General features: G+C 32.9%; 1 protein-coding gene across 4 annotated transcripts in view; it reads right to left on the bottom strand.

Annotated features, from left to right (window-relative positions):
• Positions 1-27,495, bottom strand: part of LOC118197229 (uncharacterized) — a 193,136-nt gene that overhangs the window by 67,766 nt on the left and 97,875 nt on the right. For all 4 annotated transcript variants that reach the window (XR_015039711.1, XM_085811641.1, XM_085811640.1 and 1 more), the window contains exons 9-16: positions 24,462-24,746; positions 19,814-20,032; positions 11,918-12,094; positions 7,230-7,508; positions 5,526-5,777; positions 4,840-5,061; positions 3,450-3,578; positions 1,810-2,091 (exon numbers count right to left, since the gene is read on the bottom strand). Coding sequence is in view for 3 of the 4 variants with exons in the window: in XM_085811641.1 (XP_085667767.1) it covers positions 1,810-2,091; positions 3,450-3,578; positions 4,840-5,061; positions 5,526-5,777; positions 7,230-7,508; positions 11,918-12,094; positions 19,814-20,032; positions 24,462-24,746 (1,845 nt within the window). In the remaining variant the exon portion in view is untranslated. The remainder of the gene's footprint in view (positions 1-1,809; positions 2,092-3,449; positions 3,579-4,839; positions 5,062-5,525; positions 5,778-7,229; positions 7,509-11,917; positions 12,095-19,813; positions 20,033-24,461; positions 24,747-27,495) is intronic.

Here is a 27,495-nt window from a genome sequence, read left to right on the forward strand (position 1 = left end):
TTAAATAAAAATAAGTTTTGATAAAATTCAGTATCGAGATAAACATGTGTTTTATTTTAAGCTACGACATCTGATGCTTCAGCTAAGCTATGCAAGATGAAGAAAAGTTTCTAACCATTCAACTTTCAATATCATCCTCATTTCAATTTGGCTTTCCATATCATCGTCAAAAATCGCTTCACTGTGTTATACTGAGCAAATAATGATGAAACGAAAAGCCATAACTCTACTTATAAGAATGTTACAAAAAACCAAGATGTTTCAGAAGTGTTTAGTATATATAGCGAATACAAAATGTAAATGACAACAGATGTATTTGCGAAATGCCTCAAGAAAGTCAAAAGAAATATGTTGCATAAAATTCATGTTTTTTCATGTTATACTACTTGATACTTACGATTTTAAAAATGAAATAGTTCAACTTATTCTGAAATATGGATGATGTTTTAAGAAATTTGGATGATAAAATGTAATGATGTGTAAAGCAGGAGCCCAATGGAGCACACAGGTAAAACTGGGCAAAGCAATGGAAAAGTGTGTAAAGAAATCTATGCATCTCATCCTAAAGTAAAGTTCCGATTATACATTTTTCGCCATATATGTATCCGTTCTCACTGGTTCCTTGAAAGATGTATTAACTGCTCTTTAGTGTATTTCTTCTCTTCATATATATGCAGTTTTCAAATGCATTGTGTCATATACTGGGTCACAAAGAATTATTTCAAAAGAAATTCAGTTCAAATAAATGAAACCAAATTCTCAAAACAATTATATTAATAAATAAAATACACAGTTCGAATGAATAAACAGGAATAATTTTGAGAATAATTATTTGAAAAAAAATATAATTCAACCATACTCAAACAATTAAAATGAAATTTTAAAAAATGTTAAAAAATAGCATCTGCGATTTAAAAATATAATATAAAGTAAAACCATATGCAGGAACGAAGAAACGATATTTTTTTTCGTTCATACAGAAAAAAAGACAACGTGAAATAGATTGCCATAAATTGAAAAGTTCTCCAAGTGAATTAGTCATGGCACAAATTAAAAACGTACGTTAAGCTAAATTGTCAAATTATTCCTTAAATGTCTTGCCAAAAGTTTCAAAATTTGGCATTTAGGCATAACTTTAGTCGTAGAGTCGAAATATGGGAAATATTCGGCAATTTCAGAAAAAGTCTTATTTTGCTCCAAAATAAGTACGTTAGAAGAATGCTATTTCAAAACATGAAACGCTCAAGTTGAATTTCGTCAATCGGTTGGGTAGAACAAAAAGTGTTACAGCCGTCAGTTATTTATTTATTTATTTAGTGTGTGTGTGTGTGCTTAGCTAAATTGGTCTATTTGTAAACACTAAGCTTCAATAATTATCATAGATAATGGAAAGAACTAAGATCAGGAATATCATTTCCTAAGCTTGTAGTCATTAGGTTTTTAATTTGTAACAGCAGACATGAAAAATGAGCAATGCCGTCACCGGGATCCGAACTGCAGACCTTCCGATGGCTAGTCGAATTGCCAGTTATACCATGATGGTCTTGCGGTAAGGAAGGAGGAAAACCTTCCAAGCTAATTTAACAAACAATAATGATCTGCAGATTTTAAAACCCAAAAACGTACATAAACTCCAAGACATGTCTCCAAAATAGAGGTTTAGATCAGTAATTTGCATTAAAGCAACTATTTGGGATAATACTATTTTACATAATTCTTCTTCGAAAGCTATCATAAATGATATCAGAATATAGTGACAAAAGCTAATTTACAGAGACTTTGCTTACTAATTCAAACTAATTTGCTTACCTAAAGTTTGAATTAAAATCATGGAACTCTGTCCTTTTAATTGCTTGGATCCAAAAGGCGTGATAGTTATTTCGTAATCAGTGCCAAATTCCAGGCCTTCGAAAGCAACTTCCAAACCTTCCACTGTTTTCGCAATTACTTCGGATGTCTCATCTTCTGAAACGCACTGAGCTTCATACCTTTGGATGTTCCAAGAAATATCTTCTGGAGCAGACCATTCTACTTGTATCGACGTATTTCCGATGAAGGATGGTAGAAGGTTTGACACTTGCCCTAAATTAGCTGAGAGATTAAAAAATAGACGTTTTAGGTTTAATTTTTTTCTTAAATTCTTTCGAGGCACACGATGATCAAATAAAACAAATGATTAAAGAATAAGTTGATAAATTTTAAAATAGCAGCTTCATCTAAAAGATGGAAATGAAACTAAGTATACATTTTCTGTTTGAAAAAAAAATAATTCTAAATTGTCAATTCTAACTTTATTACTTTGATTATTTATGAAATCTTGTAAGGTATTTGAAATTACACTGAAAATTTTCAAGAACATGTGCAAAGTCATTTCGCTATTAGAAAGTAGAAAAGTGTCTACTGCGAAGAACAACAAACAGGATCAAACTTTCTGTACGGATGATGCGATTATTCACAAAAATTTAGAATTTCTCACCCCTTTTGCAAGAAATCCTTTATATCAAAAACCGTAGAGTACAGAAACTATTGTTGCGAGTTGTCATATAAACATCAAAGAAAGATAAAATTAATATTGTTCACAAAGCAAGGATATTAAAATCAAAATTTAATCGTTACTACGAGTACTCGTAGATATATTATATTCTCTGACTTAGGGAATAAAGGTAATGATGAATTATTACTTTAATTCAAAATTAAAAATCTCTATTTGATCAGTGTATTATTTTTATTTTACACACTCGCCTTTCGCAATGAAAGAAGGTTATAATAAACAAAACGAGGTCAGTTAGCTCTGCATATTTTCTGACTGTTAACAGAGTTTTGCGAGCGCTTCAGCGTTTACTCTAATATGCTAATATTCTGCTACTTAATGAACCATTGTCTACGTACATTTTGTGAACTTTCGCTTAGAGCAAGAAGAGAGTAAAAAATATAGTCCGTTTCCTAACCATTCTTTGTGTTTGTAGTATTTTTGTTATTTGAAACAGATAAGTGGTATTTCAACCAACACGGCAACAATACTAGGTACCTCAGCCAGATCTAAAATAATTCTGTCTGGAAATAATTGATTTTTTTCTGATTTAATTTTAAATTTAACTGCCATACATTTCTCCCGTGGTTTTGTTTATTTTTGAAGCTTAAATATTCCAATTTATAGTAACTCAAAGATTCAACATATCTTAGTCGGATACTTAAGCGGTTGTTACATTAAAACGATAGTAAACAAACTACAAGTTCCACATTAGTACTTTATGTAGCTGTTATTATCAGGGCTGGCTAATGTATGTGGTTTTATATTTCTTGTGATCTTCAATATTTTCATGGTTTCTAATTTATGTCAAACAATTTTACACTGCCTAACTAATCCTAAGGGTGCAATTATAAAGAAAATAAGAACCCATTTCAGTAATATTTCATATAAAATGAATTAAAAGAAGATTAGAGTTTACCTTTCACTTCATAAACACATATAACTGCTTGTTCTGTGTCACAACAAGAACATGTCACAGCTAAAATCTCCATATTATAAGAGCAACATCTGGCATCACTGTTACTTTTAGAACATGATTCATCAGTTTCTGCAATCAAAAGGAAGTTGATTCAGTTAGAAAAGATTTTAGAAGTATTATCTTTGATATAAAAACTGTCCGTTACGAACAAGGACGGAAAAGGCTATCATGAGCATATTTTGTAATAATTTGAAAGTATAACTTTCTCACAGTTAGCTTCTTTTATTTTATTTAGGTATCAAATTTGACATAGATTGATTCTAATTTATTTAGTAGTAAAATACTCAACAGTATGGCTACTACAGTAGTATATATTCAGCAGAAGAACTTAAAAAATTTAAATGTAGAGGTGTGACTTTTAAATTTAAATCTGAACTCGTAATTCAAGAATTTTATATATGTCTTTTTGCAACATATCCTGAAGAATTCATTTTTTCCTCGCATATTTTTCCATTATATTAAGTTTTCTAATATTTCGGAATGTTTAAAGAATATCAAATAGCAAGAATAACAACAAAAAGTTAAGCTACAGGTAGTGTAAATAGTATTAGAAGTAAAACCTTGAACAATTTTGCATGAAAGAAAGAAGATACTGATTTCCCATGAATGAATTTTATTACACAATGTGGGAAAGAAATAAAAGCCCATTGCTCACATTCTTCGCCTTGAAATATCCTATATTTGCTTTGCTTGCTAACTTTTGCTTGCCAAAACGTTTACTTAAAAACAGTACGAATTTTTTTTTAAGGATAAGATTTTTCATTTTAGATTATATTTCTTTATGATCAATGAAGTTTCGATTTAACACTTATGATCAACGTAATTTATTCTTAATTAATTACTACATACAGAATTGCGATTTAAATTCTACAGAACTTTAATTAAATTTGTTTCATTACCGGAACAGAATAAAACTGTCGAGGATTCATAAAATCCGCTACCAAAGATGCCAGAAAAATCTGATGCAATAACTGAAATCAAGCTTCTAGATGCAAATTTTCCTTTATATTCCATAAAAAAGGACTTTGAAAGAGAATTGATTTAAAATGCTTATTGAAGTAATAATATCAAAATCAAAGGCTTTTAGTAGAGACTAAAAATCGTTAATTTATATCTAAAAATTATAAATTTAACTATTTCTTTCTAGTACTCTGATGTTCCTCGCAGCATAGGACTGTTATTTTTATCAAATAATAAATAGAGTTATTTATAAACCAAAATTATCAGAGAAATATTCTTCTGGATTTTATTTAAAAAAATGTACGCAACTTTTCTAATACTTATTACTGTCATCAGATAGGCAGGAAAGCAAAAATAAATAATAACTTACTAATTCCAGACAAAGCATCTGAAGATGGTTTTTCAATCCAAAATCCTGAAGTGAGTTCTAAATTTTTAGCAACATTTTCTAACTCATAAACTGAATCAGGACTCCAGATGTTCATCTTTTCCCCATTGCAAAAAGCTTTGGCAGAATCAAAACTTTTGATATCAGGCTCTAAGCGGTAGCAGAGAATGCCCATCCGCAGGTCTTCTTGAATACAGGTGGGAACTAAAATGGGAGGTAAAAGCATTGATGAACCGAATTTGGATACAAAAGTCTATAAAAATGTATGATTATTATTTCTTTTTGTGTTATACTGAATATCTACTTTTTGTCTCCTTCAATTCCCTTGATTCAGCTACCAATTTTGTAGACATTGAGAAAATCAGCATGTATGTTAATATCAGTTTTAAAACGGTAACTGACGCTTTAACAAACTTTAAAGGCGAACTATTCACTTTCTCTTCTCTGTAGAAAATATTAGAAAACATTCTGTTTTTCTGAATATTAAAACGTAAAATAGAAAAACTAGACTCAAATGTTAATGCGATCGCGCCTATCGTCGGGAAGAGCCTTGAGTACCATATAGGTGATAGTACGACAATTGCTCAGTTTCTTCTCCAATTTTGAACAAGCGTTAACACATAAGTACCAATAATTCTTTTAGCAAATTAAAAATATCCGAGTCCTACCTGCATTGAAAGTCATTCTGTACTCCCAATCTCCTCCATCTTGCTGAACCAGCATTTCGTAACTCTCTTCTGGTATTAGTTTAGTTAGCTGCACTTCAGAAACATCTCCCAAGGCTGTCGCCACCGAAGTAGATGATTGATATATTATAACTTTGACAGGTTCACCTGCTTTTCCCAAAGCTACCATCATGGGTGTCTGCACTTTGATCACACCCTCAGAGGAAATAACGAATCGGACGGGAGACTTCGGATCTATAGAAAATATTTTTTATTCTTATATAAAATTATTCATGTGCATAAATACGAACTATAACAGACAATTAAGGAATGTAAGAATACAAGGAAATTTATATTATCACTATGGATGCAGATTCATTCAAAGTGTCTTCACTAAGCAAAATTCATTGAATATGTACTTTGTAAGATTCTGCTCACTGATTTAGTAAAGAAAGTACTCAATTATTTAAAGTATAGCGGAGCATTTATTTGACCAAGTTTATTGCTCACGAAGTTTGTAATAAACATTTCTGTCAGAGGACAATACTTTTTATTTTGTCAGGACAGTAAATCTAGTTACTGAAAATAATAACAATTCTAAAACATCTTAGTCTATTATAAAAGGCAGTAACGCTGATACATTAAACATCGAAAGTCTTTTACAATGCAAATTTTATTTGCTGCTTTCACATGTTAACATCGAGAAATTTAGCATATTTATAATCGATAAATAATGCAATTTTTGTTCGAATAATTGATCACAATAATTTCGAGAAAACATTTAAGGCTCCGTTGAGACGGTGGTATAAATTTCATATAGGCATAGTCATAAGGCATAAAATGCGGGAATTCCGTTCAAACCTGCGAGACGGTCTAAGCCGCAGCCAATTAGAGAAATTAAATTTGCACATACGTATATCCCGCTCAACAGGTTTCAAGAGTTCGCTCTGATTGGTGAACTTTTATACTAAGTCGGCATAGAGTTGAAAACTTGGATGTTTATGCTAAACTATCTAAACCAGATTTTGTTGCATCGCAAGGATTGGTTACCTAGCAACGAAGCTCAACTTAAACCAGTTATGAAATTTTTACCAGCGGTCTGAATGTCTGAAATTTGAATTTTTAACATGGTCTATTTTATGTTAAGATCATTGTCCATTACGCAAAATGCATTTGATATTTATGGTTTAAAAGATACGTAAAATAAATTATTAGTGTTACTTCAGTTTTTTTTAGAGGAAAATATCATTTAGAATTAAAATGCAGAGAGAATGCTTTGTTGAATTTTGACAGTTGGTTATAAATTCTTTAAAGGGTGGAAAAATCAAATAAATTTAGTTTGATTCTCCGTTGTCTTATATTTGAACTACAGTATAAGGCAACAGACACATGCATATAATAAAACAAAGTGTTATTAATGAATAATTAGCTTTTGTTTAGGATAAATGACTAAAATAATCAAAATGTGATGGACAATTAATCCTCACCAAAAAGCAAATAAGTAATGAACTGAATGAAAACAAAGGATTATGTTTATTTAAAAAATATTACGCTCGTCTTTTTAAGTGTAAGAAAACACAACTTACGTGAAACTTTTCACTTCTTATTATGTCGCACATTTTTTTTCTCTTTACTGTTATCCACGAAATATTTCTTCACACAAATAAAAGAAAATGAAACATTATTCAATGAGATAATTTAACTTACAAGTCATAACCGTAGTCTCTGCAACCGTTTTGGCATCCAAAGCCTCTAATAAAGCTTCAACTGTGACTTTGTATATCGTATATTCTTGTAAACCTTCAACAACAATCAGCTCGTCTTTGAGTTTGCGATTTTCATTGCAAGCTGGTTTAGAGTTTTCTGAGCATAAAAGGACATTGTAATATGTAGGTAACCAGTACTCTTCAGGCCTATTCCACAACACTTGTACAGAATCCCAAGCTTGAGCTTTTGCAGTCAGAAGAACGGGAACAGCAAGGATTTCTGTAATAGTAACATTAAATGCATAAATAAAAAATAATAAACAAAAATATTAACCATTAAACACATAATCGTCAATGGAAGTAGTTATATATTTTAAAATTATTTCTTAATATAATAATTCCATTTGTAATGTTATAGTAAGTTATAATGTAAGTAATGTTATAATTCTACCTGTAGTCTATAAGGATATGTAACGCCAATTACGTATCTTGTATTGATCATAGCAGGTAAAAGTAAATCCCTTTTTCGAAATTCATACATTATACCCTATAGTACAACCTGCAGAAGCTTTTCATAATTTTCCTTCAGTTTGTAATGGCAACAGTGACTTTGGTATTCCTTCATATTGTTGCGTTCTACGGGTTCGTGGATTTGAAGTAATTGATTATAATACTTGAGGAAGAATCAAAACACAATTTATTCACTAGTAAACACTATTATACAGGACGGTTCCAAACACACGTTTACACTCATCGAAAAACTACGACAAACACGATGAAACAATCAGAAGCAAAGCCTTCAGGCTATAACGGTGAAGCTAGCTTCACGACAAAGCGCTAAAGTGCAACTTTCGACTCGACTTCCAATCGCTTAGCTAATCTCTGGATTCAAGACATTCTACTCTACACGTACAGGCAGGGTATATATAGCTTTAACCTACCTACATTGGAGAATATTCGGGAGATGTTCTCATCGCCAATTTTATCGCTAAATGAGTGATTTCGCAACAAATGTGGCAATCCTGACTTTTCTGTAAGCGGGGAAGCTATCTCACCATAGCTGGACATTTCGTAACAATATAGTTGTTAAAACCCTTTTAACTAGAACCAATATATAAAGTATTGTTAAGATATTTAACTCTGTTGTTTCCAACTACAAGTTAAAGAATAAGTCTTCATATGAGCAAAAAGAAATTGGAAGCTTATTTTAATCAGTAAAATCATACAGTGAAGCAGGTAGCTGTAAATAACGTATGGAGAATGCGAATATTAGGCAATAGGAAATATCATAAATCCCCGGTAACAATCAGACGGTAAACTCTGAAATGCATTTTAGCTAATGTTTTGAGCAGCAGTCTACCTGAAGTACTTGGATCGGAATCAGAATTAATTAACAACTAACTCGCTTTGTCTCTCGAAGCTATTATTGTATGATGTTGCATGGGCTTCTAGTAGAAGATTCGGGGGAAATCATTTCTAGAGCTTGGCAAATGCGTTTATCCAAAACTTTCAGAAACATGCCAAGTTTACCCCCAAATCGCCGAATGTTGCCAACTTGAAGATAAAAATGTTTGTTCACTAAGAACCTTTAAGAAAGTTTTTGTCCGTGTCTTGATTTCTAGTTGAACTATTTTAACAGTTAAAGAGCTAATGGTTTCTCCATTAGAATATCTACTATTCTGAGTAAGAAAGAAACGCTTATATGCAAAATGTTTTGGCAGTAATATCAATTGACCCAAAATAAACACTAAAACTATTACATTAAATGCAAAAATTAAACAAGAAACAATACACAGAATCCCCAAAACACACAACAAACAATAATAAAATGAAAAGAATTTAAACTCCACGTACTCTCGAGACTCTCCACGATACAACTCGCGATGCACTCGACAATACACTAAAGTACAGCTCTCGACTGGGTTCGGTAGTTCTCGGAGCTCAACATACTCTCAGATAAAACTCGACGATGCACTGACTCACGGTGCACTAAGAAACTCTGTGGATGCACTCGATGACCAACTCGGCCCTAGACTACGAGACACTCGCTCACTGACTCTTAACTGACTCGACTAGGCACTCACTGACTGATTAACAGTTCGATGGACTCGGCACTCCGCGTACCAGCAGGGTTTATATAGCTTTTGGCTTGGTTCGAGAACATTCTGGGCTAAACCAGTCAGAATTCGTTCCAGAAGGTTTTTCATCCGTCTATGGCATATCGCAGTCTGGCGATTTCTCGCCAAATATGGAAACCCTGCCTTACTTTGCTATTTTCTGGCAATCCTAAACCTGCTTTGAGGGAAAACTATCCCACCGCGCCTGGACATTCCGTAACAATATCAATCGCTGATTGTATGACTGGGTTTTTCTGAACAAAATCAGTTACTGTAGATATAAATAACGCTTATAATTTCGGATGACTGCTTTCATGTTATAAATGCGCTTCGACTTGACGATACAGCATTGTGGAGAAAATTAATGGTTAAATAAATTTTCGTAATCAGGTAGATAAGTCAGTTGAAATTTTCCTAATACGAACGGGATTCAAAAAGTAATTACAACTATCGCCATCTGGCATAAATGCGAAATAACAGTAGCGTATTGAATGATGAACGTATTGAATGTGGTCGTGAATATCATTCAATGAACGTATTGAATGATGTTCACGACCACGCCTTGGTACATTAACTGAAAACTTATTTCAAAGTTGAAGTACTAAGTGAAATGCAATTTTTGAGGGCAAAATATCTTATAATTGCATCTTGGCTTATAATAATCAAATATAATATACTTTTCGAATACCTTACGCCGGCGATCTCAAGCTAGTGGCACCCGAAGCATTTTATGCGGCATGCAAAGATGTTTCAGTTATACGTTGTTGCAAAGATTTCAAAATTTTAGTAGTTTGAAGTTCAAGTTTACATTACTTTCATTTCCATTGTAAATGAACATGCATAGAGCACCAGAAATCTATAAATAGAGCTGATTAATTTAAAAATGCAGTATAAATCATATTCAATGATTTGAAGATATTATTTGATTAACATTTATTTGTACTTGTGAAAAAGTTAAATGAGCTCCGTTGCGAACTTTTGCGTTAAGAGTAATCGCTTAGTCCGGGAACATAGTATTTATTCGCGAAAAAATTTTTTTTCACGGTTGAAAATTAATCTGAAATGAACCTGACTATTCGATAAGCACCTATAATCCGTGATGAAGATAATTTCTAATAATTTTTCTCCAAGGCAATCAAATAGGACAGAAACGCCATCAAGTGTTAAGCTGCAGTAAGAAACAGAGACACGTTTATTATTTGCACAAAAACGTATATTTTTATTTATGCGTCGAATAAATGTTTAATAAAAAATAGAAAAAGACTAGTCTGTCAGATTTTATTCTTAAGTTCTGTCCCACTTGGTAAATTTTCTCTGAAAACTTAGAAAGTTTGCATTATTTATGTAATTTTAGTTTAAATTAAAGTAAATTATTTAATGATTAATTAAAATTTATAACTATTTGAAAGAAATGTCAGTCTAAGAATTTAAGAATGAGTCATTAAATGAAAAATGAGCGATGCCCTCGTCGGGACTCGAACCTTAACCTCTCGAATACGCGCCGAGGGGCTCACCGATACACCACGAAGGCATGCAGACAGAAGAGGGAAAACACATTATAATATTAGTTCTCAATATATTTGAATTACAAATTGTAACCAACAAAAATGTCTATCGATACAAAATTTTAGATTTAAAACAGCTGCTTCTCAGTTGCATAGTTACTGTTGCTGCGAGTTGTAATTCCGCGTAACTGAGATAAATCTGAGTTAGCTTTCTCTTTAGATGCGTTTTGTTTTGCGTTGTAAACGTTCTTAGTAGTTTGAAGTGTTACCATTGATTATACTGTGTGATACTGTGAACACTTGTACGAATATTTCTGTGGAAAATTTCAGTGTTCTGAAGTATTTCTTTTAATATAAATAAATTTTATTAACCTATTATCGGACCCTACGCCCGCAACAATATGATTTAACATAGTTAATTTTATTGAACATAAAATTATGGATACAAATTAATTTGATTGTGTATTGGGGCGCGTATTTACCTCGTTGCCTTAGGTGAAAAAGTACCTAGGCACGGCTCTGCCTGTATCTATATGTACATAATTTTGCGCTAAAAATGAAAAGCATCACTGGTCCTTAGGTACCTTAGAAACATTGGAAGAAGTTCATTAGTCTCTGAACAGTTCCTGAGTCGTACAAAAGAGGAAATTATATTCTCTTCTTACTATTTTTAAGTGCACGCATAAGATATTAAAATAGTTGCTTAATTTTCGTTCAATGCTTTAATTGTATAATTTATCACTTTAAATATTATTTCTGTGAAGAGTTCATACCTCACTAATGCTGATAATATTCTAATTAGACAGCTATTTTCTATTTATATGCTCATCTTCTGAACATTTGAAAAATATTTATGTCTTTTTCCCTAAAAGTTCATTCATCTCTCTACGATCTCCTTCATTAAATTAGTAACTGCTATCTGGCTTCTACTCGATAAACTGATGTAAGAGATTTTAATATTATTATATGATTAAGAAGCCATCATCAACAAAAAGCAGCTGTCTACCTAGTTAATGAGAGCAGAAAATGGACATCAAATATTTAAATTTTTTCTGGTTTGGTCTTACCTTTAAAAGAATACTTGCATATATACGGATTCTCATCCTCACAATTTGTTCCAGCAAGTCGAAGTTTTCCAGCTTCATTCAAAGCCCTGCAACAAGACTCCGAAGATGATGTCACTCCCGAAGTCTTAGCCATGGGTAAATAAGTGATTTTCTGTCCATCTGTCCAGAATCCGGAACCTGTGAGAAGTAAATATGGTTTATCGATAAACATCTTGAAAAGATTTCTTGTTATAGTGTTTAGATTCATCATGTGCATTTCATTATGAAAGATCCCACGGCCACCAGCGATATTATCTGCCTACTGCTTCAACTCTCACTCCAAATCTGAGTCACCAATACTACTTTTTCCCGTATTAAAAAATTAAAAATAGAAAACGAGCGTCCTGGCATTCGATAGATAATTTATGCTGCGCATATTGAATCAAATCACAAGAATGCATTTTAATTTGCAAGATTATATTTTAACTAATGGCTGTATTAGATTACATATGCTAAACTCTAAACTATTATATTACTTTAACTACACATTTTTAATAACTTATCTTATTTAATTAAAATAACATTTTCGCTCCTGTCTAATTAGATATTTATTTAAAATAGGAGAAGAAATACTCCTCCAGAAGTTGCTATTTTACTACTGACATACAGTTGCCAGAAAAAATATCAAGGAAAGAAAGTTGTCTTATTTACCAAAATGAGATATAAATTTTATTGGGTATTTTTCTTTTGAATATTCATTCGCTAAACATTCTTCTAGGTTTCCTTATACATCATAAATGGGAATCTCTGTATTAGTGGGAAGGCTTAAACCTGAAATAACAGTTCGATTTTAGTCATGATCAATTGTTTGAATAAATTGTTTTCGAGTAGTTTAAAGTTTTTATTTAAAAATTTAATGATCATCCTCAAAGTTAAAGAAATCACAGCTGACGAGAAAAGAATTATCCTGAAACTTAGAAGCCAAAACTTACTGTCAAATTGGGACGCATTAGGAAGGACTCATTTTTCTGTCCAGTACGTCGTACGATCATTAAATTCCACTGGTTCTATTTCATCAAAGTCACATTCTATGCAATCTAGTAAACTGACCGTACGTCAAAAGCGAACTATTTTGCAGTCTTTGAAAAAGAATCTTAGAACAATTGCTTCCCAAATAAGTGAGAGTGTAAGATCATTATTTTATTCTAACCAATTATTTTTAGTTTCCCTTTCTTTCCCTCCTGATTACAGTTTCCTGCCGGAATGTAAATTTGTTACGACGTAGACACAAATCTAAACGTGTTTCAGAAGCTGCGTTTCAGGAATTTAAAAGAGTAATAGCGGACTTAGTTCTGACTTTATGCTGGGTGATTGAAATTAGCTTTTTAGGTGGTATTAGACACCTTTCAGTTTATACTGATATTTCTAGGCTCGGCTGAACGGGTTTAGTTAAGCTAAAAGAGCCAGTAGTTAAATATCTTTACTTATTAGTGATTTGTTACATTCTTATTTTCTGTTAAATTTACGTTAGCCGCAAGTGGTGGTGATTTGTGAAAAAGAAGTGCGTGCATATGTTTTAATTTAGTTTAAATAAAAAGGTTATTTAAACCTTTCTTCTGTGGTATTTATTCTTAAAGACATAGCGAGAATTCGCTACTCCTTCTTCAACATAGATTCCAAGTTGTATGCTACCAATAAGAATGAGATGACTCTATAAGAGCATCAAAATTTCTTTTGGGAACGGTGTCTATGAAGATACTATCATTAAATTTATAAAATTAATACCATATTAGCAAAAAATGGGTATCGTACACGTGTAACACGTAAAGAACTGGATGTCCATAGAAGATAGTAAGTGGATTTCGCTAATGAATAGGTGAATAACGATCATATATTTTGGAAAAGTTATTATTCTTAGTTATTAGTCTTATTCTTAGACGAAAACAAATTTTATACATTTGCAATCAACGGTAGAAAGCTAGTATGGCATAAAGCATACTGCGTTTGATAAAGAAAATCTTGTACGAACGGTCAAAAACGGTCATGGTCTGGGGAAATATAGGGCGAAAGAGGTGAGAAAACTCGTTTTTATAGAGTCCGCAGATCATTACGGTTATTTAGACATTTTAGAAACAAATTTGAAGCGAAGCGCCCAGCAATTGGAACTTGGTGGGGATTTCTGGCTTCAGCAGGATAACAATCTGAAGTATGCGGCTCAAGATGTGAAGTTTAGGCTGCCTGAGACACCAACTGCGTACACCCCTCTAATACTCATACCTCAATCCTATTGAGCATTTGTGAGATTTACTGGAGCGTAGGATCCGTCAGCAGCTTATAACCTCTAAATAAATGCTCAAAAATGTCATCATGAATGAATAGAGCAAAATGATCAAGGACGATACAACGAAGCTGGCTTAGTCTATGTCAATTCGATTTACTAAGGTTCTCAAAAGTTAGAGATTCCGCTTATATTTTAAAGAAAAAATTAATATTTTAAATTAATACTGCTGTTTACGGATACTTTTTCTGTTTCGTTTCAGTAAAGTTCCCCCCCTTTTTTTTGGCTTGTTTTAAAAACATTTTGTAATCTTACATGCATGAATAAATGTATTGAAAAATTAGTTAAAGGACTAATAACTAAGTATTGAAACAAAGGATAGTTTAAAAATGAAACAACTTGTTCCGTTCCAAATCGTAACTCTTATTTCAAATTCTTTATGTAAGCAGTGTTTCTTTTAACAATACTTAACTCAAAACTTTATTAAGATAAATATTTATTAATACACTATATACGAATTAATAAAAAATGAATCCAGATGTACATCTATAGATCAAAAGATATGGTTCAAAACCCCATTCCCGTCTAGTGTCTAACATCTATTGGAACTTCCTTTCTTTCAGGTCGGGCTCTACTACCGACATATGACATAAAATGTCGTTACAATGGTGTCATGCTGCTTACCACGTCTTAAATTAAAAGCTGTTAGTAGGCTTTTTATCATGCGGCTGCAAAATAATGATGAATAAGGGACACATAGCCATGCATGAGCTAAGGCTGCCCGAGCAGATAGAAAAATAAAAGATACATTTTTAACTATAAACTATTTGTTTTGTATTTCTGCAAGGTCCGCATGGCTGAGATATGTGCTTTAATTTTGTTTATCAATATTTTAAACCACATTTTACAGCTTTGATCAGTATTATTGTAAAATTAATTTGCTTTGAATTCGTACAGAATAAATTTAGGTAGATTGTTATGAAAAGAAGTAAAGTCAAGACTACACTATAAAAATTCCATCAGAATCACTTCGGTCATATACGTTTAAATAAAAGCATAACAAAAACAATACGAGTTTTAAATTTGCTGTAAAATTCATTTAAACAGATGTTAAATTCAGTAAATTACTCTGTATGCTCGTACATTTCCTGCTTTCATGTAATACCCACATGTTAATTTTTTTGGAAAGGAATGTTATGAAAAAATAAACCCATATAATCTTAGCGCACGAATTTTTGTTTATCAGCTTCTGTGTTACAGCCATGCGAAAAGTCACTTTCATTTTATACGTAATAAATGTACGTGTACTTATTTATACGTGTGATGATGAAAACAGTAAACTCTCTTTCAGATAATGTTTTTCAAAAATAATCGTTAAACCCTGTCGAGTACATATGCTTTCTAATAACCTCCAGAAATAAAGAACTCAAAGCCACCTCTTACGAAAATTTTGTAGAGACATTAGGTTATTTCGAAGCAGGAAAGATGGAAAATGAGCAATGCCCTCGCCGGGACTCGAACCACGGACCTTTCGAAAACGCGCCGAGCGTGCGCACCACTACACCACGAAGGCATATTAAGAAGGCGGGAGAAATACCTTGTAACTTCTTATAAAATTCTATAAAAATATTCAGTGTTTAAATGCTTTAATCATTTATAATTATGGCACAATATTTTATAAAGTAAGTCAGAGATCTTCGCTAGAATTATATAATGCTTTAGCTTCTGTAGAATTATGTAGTGATATGCATAGAATATTCTATAGAAATTTTCATAAAGATTCCATAAAATTTTTCTCAGAATTTGTAAAAGTCTCGCAAATAGAATCTTATATATGACGCGGAAAACAACTAACAGAATTCTATTTCAAATATTAAATTCAGTTTATCAAATTTTGACCATAAGTTTCAAAACTTATGGCCAAGTTTTTTGATTCTAAACAAGTTTCCTTGCTTTAATTTTATTTAAAAGATCCTATGGAAAATTAAGTACTTAAAATTATTACAAAATGTGAACAAATGTTTTAGAGGGATTAAAACGAATTAAATTTTCACTTTTAATAAAAATTTTTAATCTAAATTTTGAAATGGTCTGTGGAAGCAATGGTGATGGGGACACAAAAACTTTCGAACAAAGAGTAAAAAATATCGTTCAGTACCGTTTGGATTTAAAAAAATAATTAAATAAAAATAAATACATTTAAATAACTAAATTTAACTAATATTAGGAAACCATTTTCTCTTATGGGGGTATATATCATATATATATATATATTAATTAAAAATATATATATATAATGATTAATTTCAGAAGTTCTATAAAAAACAGCAACACTTTCATTTTTTAACTACCTTGATGATAAACTGATTTTATTCTTTTACATATTGTATAAAAAATAGCACGAAATGTTAGAAACTAACAATCGTTAAGCTAGAGAAAACAAGGTTTCTATTCAAAAATGATCCAACGCTTCTAAATAAAAAGCATTCATTTATGTCGCTCTGTATCCCACGCAGTATATCAAAAACTAAAAATTTGCTTGAAAATTTTGCAGATATCTATAGAATATCATTTTACAAAAGCTTTATAAAATTTGTGTATGATTTTGTAATGAAGCATTTATTTAGAACTCTGTTTTGTGAGTTTTATAAAATTTCCTTAGAATTTTATAAAGAAGTATTTCTAGAGAGAATTACATATAAAGTTCCGTATAAATTCTTATAGAAATTTATGAGTTTTCATAAAAATGTTACATAAGGGACATAAGTACGTTTGTACGGAATTTTGAATTTGTTATATAAAGATTTCAATTACCCAGGTTTTTAGCTGTCATTTTTTTACATGTTTGTGTAGTTCATTAAGAGTACACTTCATCATACTCATTCCGGAATAAAATAACTGCAAGCAATGAATGGTCTGTGTCTTAGCCGTATTTGAAAATTTGCTTTAAAATTTTTTATATAAAAAATACAAATATTACATGAGCATTTACAATAAATCAAAAATATACAGCAACATAAAATTATATTTTCTAATTCATGATAATGAAGGAATTATATTTTTCATTAGCTTTTTTTCTTTTTTACATGTTAAAAAGGCAGCTTTATATAGTAGCCTCGTCTTCGGCTGGGATTTCAAAATCGAGGTTTCCTGTTCCGGTCAGGCTATTCCTATCATTGAGCTATTAAAGCCAGTTAGCTCCAGATAATTTATACTCAAGGAGTCACTTATGATGATGTAATCAAAGGTATATTAGCAATTTTACTTATATACCTACCGTAGGCTTTTCACAGTTGTACTAATGATATTCCGTTTCAGAATAATAACAAATTCGACGCCGTCAAAAGTCTAACGAAGTATCCTAACATCAACAAAAAAGTAGTAGCGATATTATTTCGATCGTCCGCGAATTATACTAAGTATGACAGTAAAAAAGAATTAGGTTGCAGGGATTCATTTAATTTATTGAAAGGTTTATTTTTATTTTAAATCATCTTTCCTTTGATTTTCATTTCCAACCCACGCTTCCTTGCCAGGATGTTAATAAGCTATCGCGCGTATATCCAGTTAACTAGTATTTAACGGTAGGTTTTGGAAGGTGTTTTTAAAGCGTAATATGCCTGTTTGAAGGCTACATATCTATTTTGAATTACCGGCGATTAGATTTCTCTGACGTTGAGCTCTCTTAGCCATTAAGCTTGTTTACGCTGACCTTTACGAGTCAGAGCCTTCTTTCGCGTTATACTTGTATTATCATGTGAGCTGTTAGGCGAAACTTCCCACATTTAATTTTAATATCATCGTTACCTATTTGATTTAAGCCAGAAATGTTTGCTTTTATGTATGCTCAAGTGTGGCCAACAGTAAATTTATATTGAGTTAATAAAGGTTTCTTTACACCCCCCCTTTTTTTTTTTTTTTTTTTTGGACTTTGGGGTACTTAAGACCTGAGGATAATTCCTAACACAGTTTTCTAGGTCTCGTTAGTTCATGTTACCAAACAATAAGAGACGCTATACGGTATTGTCGGAAAATATGAAGTGCCCTTATGACAAAAAATTGCTAAATTACGAATACATGGGTAAAACTGTAATTCTAATACAGAATTTGTTCTGTATTCAGCAAAACTTGTATGACTCTAAATTACGTTCTTGTGTATTTTATCACTTCCGCGAGATATTTCATTACAACTATATTTCTTTAGTTAAGATTTACTTTTACTTTAGCATTGTCGTTAAGTTGCTAGCATCGAAAGCCTATTAAGTTAATTTTTATTTCTAGACTACAGAAAGGAACTATCATGTTTTTATTATAACTGTGAGCAGTGTTACGTAATAATTAAAAATAAAGGTCAATATACATAGCAACTCTGCTTCAAGTTTGGAGTCCATCCGAGGGCATAAGACAAGGAGTCCTTTCGTGCAAGATATACAGAAATTTCTTCTAAAGATCCCACCAAATGACAGACCTATCCTGATCTGGGTTCCAGCTCCTGTGGATATTACTGGCAACAATGACTCCCTTGAGAATTGCATCTTCGTAACATAATTTTAATAGCAAATCAAAGTGGTGGGGAGAGGCCTTACAAAAGTGGAGTACATTGAGCTGACAACTCGCATAGTTACCGGAGTAGCAGATTAGTGTAGTTGACTCTTGCAGTAATATCCAAGTAATTGAACAGTAACAAAGTAACATGTAACTTGTACAAGACAATGTTACATGTAACACATGTAATTTGTACAAGACAATGTTTGTAATTAACATATCTATGCTTACACGCAGGCCTTGTACGACTATGCAATATTTATATTTTTATACGAAAGAAATAATCCCTTCTGCCAAAGATGACTATTAACACTGTAAGAATTTTACAAGAAAGTCTGGTAACTGGTTATCTCAGGCGGCGCTCAGTATTACGCAATTCACATTTCGCATTCCCGTATTTGTTCCACGATGATATTTCTGCGCGACTTTAATGGATTTGAGAAGAAAGAAAAAATGTATTAAATATGCCGGCCTAAAATAGCTAAAAAAATGAAGAATATAAAGTGTATTGTGTACCCATGTTAGTTGGTCTCCTCGATACGTCTGCGCGTGAGCAAAAAAACACAATCGATTTAAAAGAACAAAAAATGGTAGTCAGTTTCGCCGAGATCTGTCGATTTATTTCATATTTTTGTAAGATTCTGTTACATCCTTTCGTTTTTAAATACTCAATGGCAAGAAGACTATCATAAAGCACATATTTCCTCCCGAAAAATATAAATATTTACAGTAAATAATAAGGAAAGAATCTGAGTCGCATGAGGGGGGAAGAAATTTTAGAAACATTCTACTCTTTCGTAAAATAGGAATCGAATTTTCCTCTCACCCTTCTAATTAGAGATCTGAGATCGGTGACTAAGTTGTGACTCACTGTATTGTAAATAGCATTCTTCTTGAAACATCTTCTATTCACAAAAAATATTGACTTGCCTGATTAAGAAAAGACACGCATTGCCCCTGCCCTAAAGATAATTTTCTCTTGTGGCTGCTTTCAAGAACAAAAATAAAAATGTGCTTGCATTTTTAATTTAAAAAGACAATTTAATTTTTGCATATATATTGAGAAAAAAACCGTTGAGCCTTGAAATACAAACCTTTCCGACCGATTTTAGCGCCTGTCCACACTTTGACATCTTTGTAAGGTAAGATTTGTAACAATATCTTCGCCTCGCTTTCGTCTAACACGCTTGTTAAATGGCCAGATCTTTCAAGACAGTCACTCTCCGCTTCAGCCCAATTCTTTCCGATGTTTTCGAATGTTTCATATAAGGTGTAAGATCCAGAAAACTGACGTTTGAAATAATCTGGAACATCTGTAAAATACATTATTTTTGGATGAATACAGAAAAACATAAAAATCTTAGGAGTAAAATTTCAGTAGTATTTCTCAAATGTTTCAGAATAGCATTCACTTAATAAGCAAGATTTTTCGGTAAGATAAAACCAATTGCTTTTATTTACTACTCTCTATGCCTCAAATTAGTTGCTACATTTGGATACTTTTGTACTGATTATTGATACTGAGGATTTTATGATTTCGTTTGAAAATTTTTCAGAAAATTCAGTGTGCCACGTTATCAATCAACAATATTTACTTACCAAGCATTTCCTCCTTAAATCAGTACCAAATTAGTTTAAAAAATCCAGGGTTCACACATCCTAAAGCCACGCCCCATTTTGTAAGGACACTTCATCAGTAATCGCATAAAACTATCTTCTAGCTAATGAAATGTGAATGATCTGTCTCGTGTATGCAAGCCAGTTTTCCTTAGAAAGTCCTCCACGAAGTAATCCCTTCTCTTAGCCAGACCTTAATCCCATAAACATGATCTTTCTGATATACTGGCGGTAGAGACCTTACAAAATAGGGGTGGCTTAAGAGCGTGCTAACCCTGTAAATTTGCTTCGAAAAAATTGTCCCAAATAAATGCTATATTTGTGAAAAGTAAAAACTGAGAATGAAGGCTTTGTATACAGCATTATATTCATTGTAATACATTGTATAATTCTGTTGTTGCTTATGCTCACTTGTCTGCCGTAGGCAGCCCAAGCCTACGAAATACCGGGTGGCAAGGAGCGCTAGAATACGGCTGCCGTTGGCAACAGCCTTGACACCATTTAGCTGATATTGCGATTTTGCTCATTTCGGCCCCAATTTTGATGGAGAGCACCCTTAGGGGAGGGGGACGGGTCAGATGGTCTCCCACCCCTCTTGTCTTCCACCAAACCACACGAGAGGACTTTCGGTTACCTGGGCCCTTCGGCACAGCAGTTAGCGACGCTAACGACTATACCAGTTCGGCGGCTTGGATAATTTTACTGGTGTCGATCTACTAAACTGCATCGAAAGTTATTTATGACTCCATCTACTTGAAATGTAGCAACTAATTTGGGACGGAGGAAGTATATCTTTTAGTATAATTTTACTTGAAATAATCATTAAGTCTCAGCTGTCTACAAGGAAAGCCAGAAATTAAACTCAAAAATTTTATGAAGCTGAATATCTTTTTTAATCATGGTGTATTAAAGAAACGCTGTAAAATATTAGTGAAGTCTTTTGAGTTTATTAAAATATGCAATTTTTAATAACAAAATATTGAGACGCATTTGTTTGAGTTAGACTGTAATATTTGTGCATCACCATTTCTTAGTCTTTTTCTCTCTGGGGAAATACTTATAGTCATAGATCGCGTTGATTACGCAATACTCTATGTTATTTGTGAGGAAATTCCTCCCTCTTCACCGGGTCCCTTTGTGGTCTACTTGCAAGCAAGTTCCAGGCTTTGGAAACTTCTAAATTACTCTACAAGTTGTTCCCGAACTAAAATGAGGTGAATGATAATTCGTCACCATCTGGATTCTGTCCACTCCAGTCCCATTTTAAGTGAAGGAGAAAGAAAGAAATTTCATCTTTCCTTAGCGTGTTTAATTGGAAACACGTCCGGCTAGCATCGAGCGATCCAGAGTTCGAATCCCAGCTAGAGCATTATTAATTTTTCATGTTTCCTGTTCCGAAACTAAATCTAATGACTCTTAACTTCTGCAACAGCTGTTGCATTCAACCGGTTTCATTCAATTATTTGTGATAAAAAAAAATGTCTCATTGAAGCAAATATTTAGCAACAGAATCCAGATCTGTACACTAATCATCAAGATAATGACAGAAATAAAACATAACTGATAAGGTAGTGAAAAATTATTAATGGAAATTTTTACAAAGCATTAATTAACATAAATTACAACGATGGCAGTTGATTATTTGCAAAATATTAATATTAAAACCAAATTTATATAAATTGGAAAGTTGTGGTTAAATCACCTCTTGTGGAACACTTGTTTTTTTTTTTTTTTTTTTTTTTTTTTTTTTTTTTTTTTGGTAAATGGTGTATGGTCATTTCGGATAGATAGTACACTTAACATCTTGATTTCATAGACTTTGGTAAAGTTATATTCAAGTCTCATGGAATTGCACGCCACTCTTCTAAAGGTGCATTTTTCAGCTCTCGGAGGATCCGGAGAGGAAATTGGCGGGCTAAAATTTGGGGACCTTAGGCATCCCACACGTGCTCAATCAGACTCAAGTCAGTCAAGTGGCCAATCCATTTGAGTGATATCTTTTGTTTACAAATATGCTTAATGAGACCGAGCATTGTCATTCATTATCAAAAAGGCTAGGCCAACGGCCCCCTAAACTGTTTAGGTTGGAATTCCACTACCTCGTACGAGCGGTTACAGAACCTCCTTGAAAGATATGCATCTTAGTGCGGCATCCTTGAAAGATATGCAGCTGATGCAGTTGCTGTCTTCTGATGCATTTTTCATGATTCCTCCCCAAACCATTAAATTGCGATTACGGAAACGAGATATTTCACGGACAAGGGAAGGCAAATTGCGTGTTTCTTCCTCCCTCCAGATTAAAACATGTCTAGAATCACTGTTCAGATTATATCTGGACTACTCAGTAAAATTGCTCGGACCCAGTTATCTTGACTCATTTGAGCATGACGACGGCACCAGTTTAAAGGGACCCGTGAGTAGAAAAAAAAAATTGGTTTTCTCGCATACAGTTCAACCTTGTTAAGCCTTCCTGCAGCGGTAGAGCAGCTAACTTGAGCTCCTATGATCTCTTGTATCCTATGATCTCTCTCCAAATCTCTTGTAGTCGCTTCGCGGATTCTTCGAGCCGACAATGACAGAAAACAGTCTTCTGATGCAGTGGTTTTTCTTAGTTGCTCTTGGCCACGTTCTCTACCAACTGATTCAATGCTTAAAAAGCGGCTCTGTACTCTTGATATTACACTTTGAGGGATATTCAAATCTTGCGCAACTTCCATTTGTGTTTGACCTCCCTCGATTCGCTACTTTTGACCATCACTTAAATGATACCTTTGAGCCATAACTGCTAAACACTGATCACCCTCAGAAACCACATGCACTTAAGACCGGAGTCTTAAAAAGTCTTAAGACCGGAATTCCAGCATGCGTCCATTACGCACCGCATTGTCAGTCACCGAATTTACATATTTCCGGTGCTAACGTACGCTCGGAAGTGAAATTTTGGGTTCAATTGTATTTAATTAACATAAATAATTACAGCATTTAGCATTCATTGCAATATTAACTTAGTATATTTTTCTCGTTATCCTTTAATTATGACGGCCATTGTATTTCAGTATTGTTCAAAATCACCTAAAAATCCATATACGCGGATATTTTATAACTATGTGGTTATGAATTTAATCTTTGCAGTGTCAAAAACTGATTATTGAGTGAAGAATCTGTCTTCATATAAACCGAATGAAAATGGCATTAGCATTCCAATTATGCTCTAAACATTTAAGCAGAAAGCGTCTGTAAAAATAAACTAAGAATTGTGTTCTAGATTTTTATTTAAATAATCAATCTAAACACTGCAGCAGTAGGAATCACACACTTCATGTACTGAAATAATTATATTTCTTTAGAGCTGCCTTATATTCTCCCTTACAGCAACTCAAGTTGCCTATAGAAATAGTATTTCAGAACTTTATTATTATGCTATTTATGAAATAAGAATATTAAAATTAAGAATACTTTTTACATATGCAATGTTTTAAAAAATAATATTTTACCGGATTCATACGTGCAGTGGATTTTTAAACTAGTTTCTGAAGCTTTGTAAATATATTTAAAATCAATCAAAAGAGTCAATGTATTCTAAAGTTACAGTTTTCAGTTTTACAAAAAGGAAGACTGAATTCGATCTGGCTTATCTTGCTGCTCTTTTTATTAATGTTCCTAAAACATTCTTTCTCGAACATCATTCTTAATATAATTTTTATTATCGCATTAAAAACATTTCTCTCGCTTATTTGGTTGCCCTTTTACTAGCTTTTTAAGTCTCTTGCTGAAAGTCACATTTAAAGTCTGTTTCATGACCTACAATCTGTTTTCATCTCTTTGAAACACTGCTGAAGTTCGTTTTTATCGTTTTACGATATGCGATATATTTTGACTTTATTCGTGTCATGTTCTACTTTTAGCTGAAAAACCAGGTATAAGTGCGAGTAAAAATGACAACTTGCCAGGAACAGGCTTGATAACAAAAATTAAATTTGTTTAAATATCTGCGTTCTTGCTTTTTTATCATATTTATCTGGATTGGCATTAACATCAAAACATCTTCCTAAAATTTAACCAGTTATATTAATTAATTAATTAATTAACCAATTTCATATTAATTAATTAATAGGAAATTTATACCTGTAGTAATTGAGATAGAACCACAAACGTAAAAAGTGTTGGCGAAATAGCACGTTAGTTCAAATGAGTACTTTTCTCTCATTGCCAAAGGTGTCAGTAGAAATTCTTCCTCAGTAACTTCGACAGTTTTTGTATCTTGATTTGCCCTCTGGTGAGTGATCGAATATTTACTTGCTTCTCTTATTTGTCCACTTGCGGATAAAGTTTTGGCATTTTCCCACTTCAGTTTTAAGAATCCGGAGCCAATCACATAGATTGACATAGGGACTGGTGTAAGAAGGGCGCCTGAAAATCAGTAACAGTGTTAAGAAATTGTTTATGACTTTCTAAGGAAAGAGAAGAAAAAAAATTAAGTTGGAAGATTTAAAATAATAGTGCTATCTATTACAACTAGCGTCTGAGTCCTGTTTATGTCTTTTTGGCACTTCTAGCGATCAATACAGTTGGTTCTTGTTCAAATTAAATATATTAATATTTAAATATATGCCCGTTAATTACTTCTGGTACAATTTGTTTCTCGTTAAGCAACTTAGCTATCATTATCCTAGAAATGGCACACTATGCGGTTTCTGTTACAATATTCTTCGGAAATCAACAAATAAACATATGACGAACCTAGCTGGACTACGTTACGTTGTCGAAGGACAGCTAAAACATATGTCGGCATCTTGTTCTTTAGCCTTTTCATAAAACTGAAAATTTAATAAAAAAAAAAAAAAAAAAAAAAATTGTGATATTATTCCCTCCAAAAATTAGTAATTTTGTGCAACATTTATATTTCAGTGAATTTTTAATGTATAGCAACGTAATTAATAGAGGGTGTTTAAAATCCCATCCCGTATTAAATTAGTTAAGGAATAACTAGAAGTGTTAAAATTATATGAAAGAAATATCCGTTTAAGAATTTAATATTTAGCTATCAATATATTTGAATTACAAAATTTCTTGCTGGTATCAAACTTCACATTTGAGATAGAAAATAAATAATTTGAGTTTTTGCCTTTGTGACCTGATTATAGCTAGTTATGTTATATTTTCATAAATGCTTAGTGAGCGAAATAAAAAATTTGTTTAAAATATTTTTTACTTTGTTAATGAACTTTTTCATCAAAAAATTCGGGTTTGTCAATTGTTTTGAGATCACTTGTAAAGCCCGCATGCAATTTGAGTTTGAGAACACTGTTCTAATTGGTTGATTGTCTCACATTCAACAGCTTTTACATTAGAAATTTCAAATGCACTTATGGCAGCTTCTTCCACTGCAAGAATTCTGTGATATCTTCCTCTAAAACAACATCAGGTCTAAAAGCAGGCAGTGATCCACTCTCACACAATTCCTGTAAGGATCTTAAATTTGACTAACGTTTATTTTGTTTTAAAATTTTACTGTCCTCTCTTATTTTCCACTTCCGACCAGAATAAACGCTTTAAATTGTTTATGCAAACTGTACTTGCTAACGCTTAAGAATTTAAGTTGTGGCTTTTCGCCAAGAACGGAGTTAGATGGAGAGAAAGTAAGCCTCCTTGCTACTGTATTCCACGCGAGCTTTCAATCAGTTGCTGTCCGCCTTTAAGGCCAGATGTTTAGCCCTCTCGATATTTAAAACGTATTGTAGTTTTCCGCAGTTTGTGTTCTACATACGTAATAAACTAAAAGGCCAACCTTAGTGTGAGGCATCTGTACAAAGTATTCAAAGTTAGCTCTTATTTAAATTTGGTTAGTTAGTAGCTCTTATATTTTTACGTTCAGACCACAAGTGGTTGGTTTTTGTATCCCGAAGTGCGGGAGCGTCTGTAATATCGTGGATAATAAAGGGTAGTTAAACTCTCTTCGCATCTTAGTCATCTATTTTACAATTCCACAGAACCATAGCTTCCAGTAAGCTCACTGTTCTCATTCAGGACGCATCATGTTCGCAAAGCAGATAAGAAGGAATAGTAGTCCTGATATTCCTACTGGATACTCTCGAATGTTGAGCTATTCGGCAGCTATCCACTCAGGAATCAGTCTGTGTGCAACCTTTGAGCAGCTACTCCGTTTCCGACCGCAGCTTCGGTCTTCGTGTAGTTATACATACCTCTCAAAATACTCACGGAAAATGATTATTTAATCCAGGGCACTATTTTCATCCACCAGCGCTCTCAGCTTCTACTTTAATGTCCTATTTCTGCATACACATTACGTTACAAATCTGCTTATTTCGATTCCTGCTACTTCCCTTATGCATTTGGAAAGTACTTTAAGACTCTCGATATAGACGTAGTTTGGAAAGTTTAGATATATATTGCTAGATATATTTACAGTTTTATGGATATATTTGATAGATGTGTTTTAGAATAACTTCTATCAACACTATACTCTCGATTATCCGGTTTCGGATTATCCGATTTGCGAATTATCCGTGCGTGGCGGTGCTTATGCCCGCATACTCAGCGCTATGCACGAGAGTATGTAAAAAAACAAATACGAAAAACCCGAGCATGCTCTAAAACCACTAAATTACGTCTTTAGGTTTAGTTTCAGCGATTTCTTAGCACATTTTTCTCTGCATATGCATAGTCGAAAGCTTTGAATGATCACTGGGAATTTTTTCTTTCGTACGTATTTGACATATTTATACGTAAATGTAGGTCGCGAAAACATCGAGGAATGGTCCGACTGCGATTCGACTGAATAGGACTTTCAGTGCCTGAGTGATGTGGATGTTATTGATATCACCGGAAGGGAAGAGGCAGAGAGTGATATTGAGAATACAAGCGAATAACAATTACATTACTCCCGAGACAGCAATGACATCTGTTGAAACTCTATTGGACTTCATCAACCAAAGGGGTTTCGAATACGGTGATAAAATAGCACTTCGAAAAATACGCCATGATATTAGACAAACATACAAACGCTTTTAAAAATAAAGTAAAATTACTAAAGTTTTTAAGAAATAATCATGTGCAATGTACATGAAAATTGATAGTTTGCACTATCCGTGTTTTTCAACTATCCATGACCAGCTTCACTGGCATTAGTCCGGATAAT

This window comes from Stegodyphus dumicola, chromosome 2, assembly GCF_044657685.1.
Source record: "Stegodyphus dumicola isolate Sdum_Otavi_A_Nest chromosome 2, ASM4465768v1".
NCBI lineage: Eukaryota > Metazoa > Arthropoda > Arachnida > Araneae > Eresidae > Stegodyphus > Stegodyphus dumicola.